General features: G+C 34.1%; 1 protein-coding gene across 1 annotated transcript; it reads left to right on the top strand.

The window, feature by feature from the left end:
• The first annotated feature begins 6,043 nt into the window (after nucleotides 1-6,043).
• Nucleotides 6,044-7,691, top strand: LOC133196894 (uncharacterized). The gene is made up of 2 exons (XM_061332741.1): nucleotides 6,044-7,028; nucleotides 7,174-7,691. Exons 1-2 carry the CDS (start codon nucleotides 6,044-6,046, stop codon nucleotides 7,689-7,691), a joined length of 1,503 nt encoding a protein of 500 aa, XP_061188725.1.
• Nucleotides 7,692-12,351: the final 4,660 nt, after the last annotated feature.

Raw genomic sequence — 12,351 nt, 5'->3', positions numbered from 1 at the left:
TTTGGATAAGAAAGCTAGGGACAGCCTTTCCCTATGGATGTAATGACTATTTCGATAGTGTTGGAAATCTTTCTAGCCCACAGTGTAACAATGTAAATGTGATGGGACTTTTTAACCATACACAGAGACGTAAGCGTAGTCATGGGCATCGGTCTTACAATAAACCTTTAATACACGATGTCTCTTTTGATTCATTACTACTTTACGTAAATCAACAGTTAGGTCTACATCATATTCGCACCAAACTTTACTCTGTCCCTTTGAAACTTTTAAATAGTCTTCTTGAAAGGTCAAGGAAAGTCCATTTTTTGATTCCTCGACACCAGAATATAGGCTCGGATCTGTAATTATGGATATTGCCAATCATAGGCTTTTTAACCCCCCGCGTTTTACTGAAGAAAATGCAGCTAAAACAATCCGTTTTTTCCTTAAACTTCAATATGCCAACAAAGGAATTGACGCGGTTAATATAAATAATATTCTTAATCACAGAAGGGTCCAGTCTTCTATTCCACCATATTTCAAGTTAAAGACTCCACCTTGTATTTCCTACAAATATACATCGATTATTGCTTCCAAACTTTTTAATTACAAGAAAACTTTACAGGGCCTGAATATCGAATATCTGAAGCATAATCCTCCATCGTGTTCATGTTCTTCCTCACCCTATAACTATAGTCCTGCTGGATACGTTATTACTGGTGACGTAAATATAGTTAATAATGAGGACCTTAGATCACTAATTTTAAAAGGTCCTAAATCTAGGGAACCCAGATCCTTCAACTGGTGTCGGAATTTCATAAATATTATGGATGCTGTAGAGGACTACGCCAGGCAATGGACCAGACATGAAAAAGAAGACCTTGACACTTTGTCAGAATGGATTAAATGTATCAGATGTATGTTAAAATCGCGTATTAAAAGATTGAGAGGCAATATGAAAACCATCTATCCTTCTGTATTCAATAATCCAGAAGTGAAAAAAGAATTAGATAGATTACATGATCAGTACGTACTGGTCCCTGCTGACAAAGCAGGTAACAACATTGTCTTTGTTTGTAAGACTCATTATGTTAAATGTATTTTAGAGGAACTTGGATTTAATTCTACAAGTGGTAAACTTATACTCATAGTTCCCTTTCTAAGGAAGAAATTCTTCAAAATCATATGTCAGTTTTGAATATTTCTAATATTCCAAACAACCAAAATGAATTCGAATTACCATATTTATATTGGATTCCGAAACTTCATAAAGATCCTTACAAAGAAAGATACATAGCGGCTTCCAGTAAATGTTCAACCAAGCCTCTATCTTTACTCCTCACTAAGATATTAACAGTGGTGAAGGAGAAACTTCAAGAGTACTGTGCAACAATATATTCGAGAAGTGGTGTAAATCAGATGTGGATACTTAAAAATTCCAAGGAACTTTTGGAAAATTTGAAATCACAAGATTTTACCAAAATCAACAGCTTAAAAACTTACGACTTTTCAACTTTGTACACAACCATTCCCCACGATAAATCAAAGTCCAGGATTTTTGATATCATTGACAGCTGCTTTTTCAATAAAAATGGAACTCGTAAATATACTAACCTTGTCATTGGTCATTTGCAAAATTATTTTGTTAAAAAACATTCTGATTGTTCACACAAGTACTCTGAAGTTGACATTAAAAAGATGCTTGAGTTTCTGATTGACAATATCTATGTGGTTTTTGGAGACCAGGTCTTCCTACAATCTATTGGAATTTCCATGGATACCAATTGCGCCCCGTTATTAGCAGACCTTTTTTTGTATTCATATGAAGCAGAATTTGTCCAAAATCTTGTACGTGAAAAGAAGAAAACACTTGTTGTGGCCTTCAACTCGACATTTAAAGATATATCGACGACGTATTGTCAATTAACAATGGCTATTTCCATTCTTATGTTGATACGATACATCCTTGTGAACTTGAGATAAAAGATACCACAGAGTCTGACACATCTGTTTCATATTTGGATATTTTACTTGAAAAAGACGTTAATGGTAATCTAACAACCAAGCTTTATGATAAACGTGATGACTTTAACTTTTCTATCGTCAACTTCCCTTACTTATGCAGCAATATACCTTCATCACCTGCATACGGGGTATATTTCTCTCAGTTGATTCGATACGCAAGAGCATGCTCTACGTATGTACAATTTCTAAAACGAGGTAAATTATTGACAAATAAGTTGATGAAACAAGAATATCAGCTGTCTCGTTTAAAGTCATCATTTCGTAAGTTCTATGGTCAATACAATGACCTTGTCAGCAAATACAATTTATCATTGAATCAAATGCTGACTGACGTTTTTCATACTAATTGTTAGGCCATTATTTACACACTGAATTGTCGACGGATTTTTCCGTTATTTCCCGATCATGACAAGGAGCACACGGCGGGTGTGACCGGTCGGCAGAGGATGCTCACTCCTCCATGGCACCTGATCCCACCTCTGATGTTTGGAGGTCCGTGTTTGCTCTGCTCCTATTTTGTATTGATTAATGGACTTTTGAGCTTGAATACTGTTCGTTATCTCCATATATTTCATGTATATTACAAATTTTTTTTATCCTTAACAAGGATCAAACTCGGTCATTCTCATAAGTGTCTAACACCAATGAATGAAAATTAGACATAACTGTAACTCATGTTTTAGCTGGGGCTTAAAAATTACAAATTAAAGCTTGAATATGTCACAGTAGACGAACATTTCACCAACTGGTCCAACATCTCACCAACCGGAACACAGAAAAAACATTAGAAATGTTAAACATTTAAAGTAAAAAAAATTATATAGTAATCAATTTTAAAGGTATATCGAAATGTTTTCCCGTTTGTCCGTCTGTCTGCTATTTTAAACAAGTGAAAGTCGTAAGAAATGTCAAATTTTCAGAGTTGATGCATCTACACCAACATTTTTTTTTTTAGATTAAAGCTGCATTCAGCTATGCCCTTCATGTATATTAGTCAGTACATGTACATGTATATAAAGGAAAAGCATTTCGATACATTAAGTAGGTCATGATGAACTATCTGGATGTTCTGTTTCAATTCTATATATATCTTTTTATTATGTAAATGATTAAACATTATCGTTTCCTTTGCTAAATCTTCTTGGATTCCTAGTTTATAACCAAAAACTGATAAATTATTATAGCAGGTATATTTTTGAAAGCTAATTTTGTTTTAGACATTATTAAAAGTACTGAAAAAGTAACAGAAACTATCCCATAGTTTATAAGAATAAACAGGCACAGAGTATTTTAAAGCTGCTACAGGGGATGCTCCTCCTTGGCATCTGATTCCACCTCAGATGTCTCCAAGAGTCTTGTTTTGGTCTATTGACAATTTGTATCATTTACAGAATTTATCAGATTCATCAGTGTTTGTTATGTTCAGCTTTTACATTGATTTAATTATCAACATTAAGACAAATTAATTCCTTCTGTGTGTGAAGTGGGTGATTTGACTACGTGCTGCATTAATTCTCTGATGATTGTGTTTTTTGTTATGGTGGGGGGGGGGGGTGTTATGTGTGTGTGTAGGAATACTTTGTTTTTCTTGATGTAGTTCATCGAATTATTTTAAAAATATATATTAAAATATGAAGTTTTCATCACCCTTGTTTTAGACTGCATTGCAGAAAAATTGGACATTTTCAACTGAATAATCATTAGAGGAATATTTAGTTTGGTTTAAAAAAAACAAGTTGGTTGTAAATCTTTTTTACTACAAAATAAGAATGTTTTTAAGAAAGATTTTTGTCTGTAGGTTGATAGTTCATACTACTATCCCTTCAACGGACCCATGATTTTTGCTCATATTCTCTAATTGCCATGTGCATTTCGTAATCAACACTAAATTATTTGTATTTTTTTTTCTAAGGTTTAGTTCAGTTTATGTGTCTCCAGTAGATTTGTCATGGTCTAATTAAAGTAAGATATGATGATGGGATTTCTAGACAGGCGTAGTATCGTAGAATTACGAGCGAGATCTTGCGTGGCATTTATTTTTATTTGGTAACATATCAACAGACATATGTGGGTTTGAAAAAGGAACGTACTACAAATTCCTGATGAGTCGGGTGTGAATAGATGAAGGTAACATTGCAAGAGGTACATTCCTCCAATGTGGTGTTTGTTATTCTGTTTTTAAAAAAGCATTCAATCAATAGGAAGGATCTCTTACAGTTTCTACTTTGAGTACGTCATAAAATGGACTTAAAATGTGAAGATTGATAATGTTTTATTTTGACATTGTTTATACGTTCTTACCTTTTCATGCTTTGCACTCTTGCACGGGGTAAGTATAACACCTTCTCAACATTTATTTAGTGATGTCATTAATTAATAATTAGAAGAATATACCTAAAAATTGTAAACCTTTTTAAGTGATCTGTTATCATATTTAACTATTTAATATCACACTTACTGAATTCATCTACTTAATGTATATCATTCCTGACATAAGTTATATCAAGGATTTTCTGAGAAGTATATTTTAAATAACTAATCTACTTATAGAATGACTCAAAAGCGCGAAGAAAACTGGGGGTCAGTGTGCGTCTTACGGAGCAATGATACAATTAACTTGACCTTTTTGCACTAAAATTGTAACATTAAGGTTAATCACTTTAACCTTTATCATATTTCATTAGACGTACTCATTGCATTATATATAATCTTATTTTATGTAAAATCCTTTGAATAATATTTATCATTGAAAAAAAATCCTTCAAATTAATGCGCGTAAATTATTGTGTGACCTTTTTGCACTAAAAATCAGATATTTGCTGTGTTAAAAATCTAAGTAGACAATAAAATACTTTCTTGTATCAAGCCAAGCTTTTTATGACTCAGGTTAAAATAAAATGTAATTTTATCTTGACTCTTTCATTTCTTGGCAGAGTCTATTGAGTAAATGTGACTGTAAACTTTGTTCTAAAAATATTAATTGAAACCTATATCTGTTTAATATTCTTGGCATATAATATCGAAAATAATTCTCTGAGTAAAAAGGTTTAGGGCTAAAGCTCAAAGACATTTAATTTAACCTGTATGTAGATTTGAATATTTTTTTTTTCTAAATATTCTCCCACCACAAGAAATAGCCCCCCCCCCCCCCCCAAATAAATCTTGTTTCCTCAAGATTTTTTGAGCAGTTTTATGCCCTGTTCACACGGAGAGTTTAATTCGAATTAAACGTAAGTTACTGCGAATTAAATTTGAACCGCGTTCATACGAAGAATTTAATGCGAATTAGTTTAATTCGAATTAATTTACTGCGCATTAAATTACTTTGCATTAGCTCCGTGTGAACGCTAAGCGAAGCTAATTCGAATTAAATTTTGATGCATGCGTAAGGACAGCATTAAGTCACAGGCCACATGTCGATGGTCAGATATAGGTACTTTTGCTAGTTTTGAGTGGAAAACAAAGGAAAACTATGATGATCGCTAAAATGTGTACAGTCACTATGACATTATGTCAAATCAGTGGTCAAATGTATCTGCTCGACACAATGTGACGTGATTCGCAAAATGACGTTATAATAGCCTTACTGAATAGCCTTATTGTAGAAATAAAAATTTAATTCGCATTAGTTTACTTCGCATTAGCTGTCGTGTGAACGCAATTTAATTCGCATTAGTTTACTTCACATTAATTTACTGCGAATTAAACTCTCCGTGTGAACAGGGCATTAAATTGAATAATGTATGATTTACATTGTGTAATTCAATTATGTTATAAAAAATAATTGAATAAATAGATTTGAAGCGTGAGGTTCTGCTCAAACATTTCGCAGAAGCTGACACGTGAAATGCCTTAAACAGAAACTATGGTGAGCTAATATTTGTTCTATTTTACAATCTAGAATTCAAGAAGGACTTGTCTCCTGCGATGTATGAAAATGTACTCAAAAATAGACCATGAACATTTCTAGATTGTCCAAGCATGACAAGACAATCAAAGACAGATAAGAATTAAACGAACATTAGAATACAGTATCATGGGAGCATGCCTCACAAAACCACGGTGTTCTCAATGTTTGGAAGACTCGGATTTCTATTGCCACACCTGTGATAAAAATTTCTGTGTCTCGTGTAAGGAGAAACATGTGATAGACATAGACACTAAACACCACGATGTAGCGATTGGCTGTTTAAAGTATGGCGATCGTATGATACCAGAGTCATGTGAGAGGCACCCAGATAGGATATATAAATACTGGTGCCTGTCTTGTCAGTGTCCAATCTGTGTCATATGTAATGGTCACCGGAGTCATGAAAAAATTGATTTGGTAAAAACCTTCAAGACTTGCATACAACAACAAAGAGACAGAATTATTCGCATTAGAAGAGAGATTCTACCATACAATCGTGCTCTCCTGGCACAAATTAAATCTGATTTTAAAAGTTGTATTACAAAAATATGCAACCTCCAGTTGGATATGAATTCCAGGGTCCAGAACCTGAAAGATCAAATAGAAACATATACAGTTCTTAAGAATATAAGTAGCTCAAATCCCTATTTTGTCTTGAAGTTACAGCAAAGAAGAAATGTGACATACATACATAAATATATACAAAGATATGAAGAGTCAGAAAACAGACCAGTACAATTCCTCTTTTTCTTAAAACTAGTCCCCGTCCCCAAGATAAAGGACATTCCCGCTACTTTAGCGATATCTCTTACTACGGAAATGAACATGGAGGATATTGCAGTGCTGTTTGGAAAAATTAAGATCAAAGAAACAGGGAAAAGAAAGGTAGGAAATGAAGATCTGTTTAAAGCGATGTCTGCTGCCGTGTTACAGAAATCGATTAACGTGACCGATGTGAGAGGTGGTATTAGTCATATTTCCTGTGTCATGCCAGACCGAGCCTGGGTCAATGATAATAACAATCTTATCTTGACCAATAGAACAGGCGAAGCTCTTTCTCTACTGACAGATATATCAAGTCCGTATGGCATACACACAGTGACAAGACACGGTGATTTAATGTATATAGATAGAAATTCTAACCTTATCCAACTGTCTACAAAGAACAAAGCAATGACTTCATTGATAGAAAAAAAAAGAGCCATGGACTCCACGTTGTGTTTTCTGCTCCCCTTCAAATGGAGATTTTCTTGTAGGAGCGATTTGGTACGACAAAAGCGAACAGAGATATACAGAGGCTAATATAACCCGATACAACAGCAAAGGACAACAACTCCAAATCATCCAGCACAACAACAAGGGTGAGAACCTGTATAGCGATCCTATATACATCACGGAAAACAGGAATGGAGATGTTATTGTATCTGACATGTTCCGTCGTACAGTAGTTGTGACAGACTGTGAAGGAGGATATCGCTTCTCCTACAGAGGGTCACCATCAAATTCAGGATTCTTTGTACCGAATGGAATCTGTACAGATGCGCTGTCAAACATTCTAGTGTGTGATGGATACTCGAAAACCGTACAAATGATTGACAAAGATGGTTGCTTTCTGTCACTGCTACTGACAGAACAAAATGGGATAAACAGACCCGGAGGGCTATGCTATGATGATAAAACTCACCTTCTTTGGGTCGGGTCGTGGTGGGACAACACAGTGTGTGTATATAGATACATACAGTCAAAGGATTTCCTAATTAGCAGTTTTGATTAATCAATTAAATACTTTCTATATAAATAACTACTAGTATTCACAAAAGTAACTGTTAATGAAGATTATTAATAATATATAGTTTTTTTTTTTTTTTTACATTTATCACTCCTTTACACCTCATATGATATCGTTTCCATATCCACGGTTTCGACGTTACAATGGTTTTTGCGTGAATTTGATCAAGTCAAATATTGTGGATTTACATTTATAAGTGTAAAACATGAAATAGCTATATATGTGTAAACATGAGATAAAAAAAGCTGTCCCATAGTTTTTAGTTAGACACGATTTTACGATTTTATCCAACTCATGTGTGTTTTAATCCCCTCACCAAGGCTGAAAGATAAAAAAACACAACTCGTTGGATAAAAAAATCATGTCCAACCGCAAACCAATGAAGATAATATATAGATCACCTGCATATCGTGTTTACGTCTCCCAATTAAAAACGTTTTGATGTTATTGATTTTGGTAAAATTTTGTAATTTCATTTTATTTTTGACCCCAAAACCCACTCGACCGTCATGGTAGCTTAGTCGTGATCGGAAGGTGTTGGATAAAGCCCCGGTCGCGACAGACTTTACACAGGGAAAAGTGGCTCGCATGAACTTCATATAAAATTCGCAAGAATATCATGCGAATTCTTCGGATGAGAAGGAGATGAAAAGGACCACGTATGATATTCGCACGAAAATATCATGCAATTTTCACATGAAATTCACATGAATATCATGCGAAAAGAAAATCGCACGAAATTCATGTGAAAAAAAGAACCCAGGTTTCATATGAATATCATGCGAAGACAAGCATATTTTTTGTACCCCAGATATTAATATCAAGCTATTATCTATGAGTGCACCAAACCTAATCCATTAATTCTATCCTTCTTCCTTGGAAACAGAATTTTTTCTTCTTGCAAATGAAGTTTTCTTGAAAAATTCTCTTTTTCTTACTTAGTCAGTTAATCCAGACACAAGTAATGCACAATTATACAAAAAGTAACTTTGAATTTGAAAGAATCAAAACTTGTTTTCTGGACTCCTTCACTAAATAAAGACATCTGTGACATCAATTTCTACATTGAAAACTAATACAATTGATCTTTTTCTATCTTCTTTATTGAGGTTCTTATCACATAAGATTTCTTTATCTTGAGGATTCTGTTGAGATGGTGTTGCCGTTTACAAAAGTAAACAATCTCAGGTTATTGAAATTCATAATGGACAATATTTTTTTTTAATTAACTATAACTACCTAGGCCCTTAAGTAGGATTGATACCTCTTGGTCATAATCACCTGTATGCCAAGTATGTTCTCCAGATACTACTCCAATAAAAAGTTGCATTTTCTGAGATACTTCTATCAACTCTATGACCTTGACCTTGTCTTATGACCTCTGTTCTGGAAATGGCATATCTTATGATCATTATCAACCATTAGGGCAGTATGATCTTTGGGAGTTACTTTTTTCAATATACAATTATATTATGGCCAATAATTTAAACTTCAATTCCTGTTACCTCTACATTGCTTAAATGACCAACAGGCAGGGTTGTTTCACTGCCTCTAGTCATAATTAAGCAACCTTAAAAACATATCTAGTTCAAATTACCTTATGTTAGTCTTGGGATATACCTTTGAGTCACAGGCGAGTTTTGTCTCAGGTATGTCTACTGTGTTTCCATTATAGAGTTGTGAATGAAAATAATTTAATACATTTGTACCCTTTTGACCTTGAACATATCTAAAATGCCCTTGGTACTGGGTCAAGACTCATCTCTGGACACAAGCTACCTTTCTATCAGTTATGAGCCTAAGATTGTTTTCTTGGTTACAAAGTCATGTTCAAATAAGAATTTAATTCTCTTATTCCTCTTTTTAAAAGTTTGACAAATCAGTCTGTAAATTCCTGTTACCAGTTAGTTCATATATAATTACAAAGTGTAGGGAAAAAACAAGATGTGTTTGTGAAACACTGATGCCCCCGTATGGCAGCTTATGGCGAAGGTTAAACTTTATCATATGCAAGTCAAACTGCAAAGTCGAGAGATCAAAAATGCCCAAGCACCAACCATTCAAAAGTTATGGTCAAGGTTAATGTTTTCTAAAAGTGGGCCAAACTCCAAAGTCAAGGTCGAAGGGTCAAAATTAATGGTATTCAGGGGGAAAACCTTGTCATAAGAAATATACATGCAGAATATAAAAGCCCTAGCACCAACAGTTCAGAAGTTATGGTCAAGGTTAAAGTTTTTCAAAAGTAGGTCAAACTCAAAGGGCAAGGTCAAAATTGTTGATATCCAAAGGAAGGTCTTGTCACAAGGAATACACCTGTGAAATTTGAAAGCCCTAGTACTAACTATTCAAAAGTTATGGCCAAGGTTAAAGTTTTTTAAAAGTGGGTCAAAAGTTATGGCCAAGGTTAAAGTTTTTTAAAAGTGGGTCAAACTCTAAGGTCAAGGTCAAAAAGTCAAAAATATTTACACCCAAGGAAAGGTCTTGTCAGGATAAATACACATGTGAAATCTGAAAGTCCTAGCACCAACTGTTCAAAAGTTATGGCCAAGGTTAAAGTTGGGTAATTTTTTACAAAAATGGGTCAAACTCCAAGGTCAAGGTCAAATATGTTGGTACCAAAAGGAAGGTCTAGTCAATTAATACACATGTGAAATATGGAGGGACGGGGCAAAAACTTATATACCCACGACTCTTCGATTACCAGGGCATTATTATAAAGTGGTTTAAAAGATAATTTCCAGACAAAACATGTCTACAGACAGACAAACAGACATGGTGATTCCAGGACACCCTTACAACTTCTTTGTAGGAGCTAGTATATAACTTCATTGTAGGGGCAAAAAAGTTTTAGCTTTTACCAATAATATATGGCCCAGTGATCTTGACTTTTGAGATAATTCAATGTTTTACTACTCCCACATCACTGTTTTCATTATCCCTAAATGCTCTCCCATTGGAAAATGGTTAGTCTGTACATTTCTGTTAAAACTTGAATTTCCTTAATCAGAGACTTAAACAAAACATGAGTTGTGCTAACTGGCCAAGTTTGCAACAGTTAAAATTGGCATTTAGGTGTGATTCTAGAGAATGTAAAACGTACGTCTGGAAAGTGCAAAAGTTTACAACAACAGACAGACAAGTTTTGACAGTAAAAAGCTTACTAAAGCTTCTGGCTTAAATGGAATAATTAAATTAAATATGTTCAGTTAATGTCAAATTTAAATTGTCGAGAAAAAAAAAATCATACATGTATTTACTTACATGTACATATATGTACCATTGACAAATCTGTTTGTATGTATCTTCTGAGGATATAGGTACTCTGGTATTTGAAGCTGTTATGACATGCTAACTGCATGTGCCTACAGTGAAAATTTAAAAAAATGTCAGATACTGTCAATTCAATAGCATTTGGTTAATTATCTCCTTAGTACTACTGCATTTTTATGCATTTATTCTATAAATTAGCAGAATATATTTAAGAATTAGATAAGCAGAAATAACCTGAATGCTTATGGTTCTGCTAGTCCGATTCAAATAATTGACAGGAAAAAAAATCCTGCTTTTCTGCAGCCTTATCCTGCTTTTCTGCAATTATATTTTTGCTTTTCTATGTTGATCTTCTATTATGGCCCCACCCTACCCCAAAGGGGACATGGTTAGAACAAATTTGAATATACCTAACCTTACCTGAGGATGCTTCTGAATTTATATGGCTAATCATGGATTTGCAATTCTTTGGAAGAAGATTTTTAATGATTTCTCCTATGTATTCTCATTTTAAACTTTGATCACCAATTATGGCCCCTCTCTACCCCTTAGGGGACATGATTTGAACAACCTTGAATGTAAACTATCAAGGATGCTTCCATATAAATATGTCTAATCACTGCTTAACTGTTCTTGAGAAGAAGATTTTTCACATGTATGCCTAACATAAAAATTTGATCACCCATTTAGGCCCTCCCAACCCCCAGGGGTAATGAATTGAACAAACTTTAATCTATACTACCTGACAATGCTTTCATATAAGTATGACCAATCATGGCTTTGCTGTTCTTGAGAAGGAGATTTTTAAAGATTTTTTCTATATATATATATATATTTCTATGTAAAAATTTGTTCACTCATTGTGATCCCACCCTAGCCCCGGGGGTCATGGTTTGAACAAACTTGAATCTACACTACTTAAGGATGCTTCTTCATAAAAATCACCAATCATGGCTTAACTGTTCCTGAAAAAAAGAAATTTTAAAGATTTTTTTTGTTTTCCTATGTAAATCTTTGATCACCCACTGTGGCCCCACCCTATCCCAAGGGGTCATGATTTGAACAAACTTAAATCTACATTATGTAAGAAAGCTTTCACATAAGTTTCATCTTTCTGACCCAGTGGTTCTTGAGAAGAAGATTTTTAAATATCCACACCCAATTTTTACTATTTATATATCTTACTTATCTCCCCTTGGAAAGAGGGTATGGTCCTTCATTTGAACAAATTTGAAACCCCTTTACCATAAAGAATACTCTGTATTAAGTTTGGTTGAAATTGGCACAGTGGTGGAGAAGAAGATGAAAATGTGAAATGTTTATGACAACAATGACAGATGACGGACAAATTTTGATCAGAGAAGCTCCCTTGAGC

Source organism: Saccostrea echinata, unplaced genomic scaffold, assembly GCF_033153115.1.
Source record: "Saccostrea echinata isolate AGI-Se365-2 ecotype Australia unplaced genomic scaffold, CSIRO_AGI_Sech_v1 ptg000030l, whole genome shotgun sequence".
Taxonomy (NCBI): domain Eukaryota; kingdom Metazoa; phylum Mollusca; class Bivalvia; order Ostreida; family Ostreidae; genus Saccostrea; species Saccostrea echinata.
This window is presented reverse-complemented; position numbering and strand designations above follow the sequence as displayed.

Excerpts from the sequence above, each read along its gene's own strand:
- LOC133196894 (XM_061332741.1), top strand. The coding sequence starts at position 6,044 with ATGGGAGCATGCCTCACAAAACCACGGTGTTCTCAATGTTTGGAAGAC. Across the intron at positions 7,029-7,173 it reads ACACACAGTGACAAGACACG|GAGCGATTTGGTACGACAAA; the intron begins GTGATTTAATGT and ends ATTTTCTTGTAG.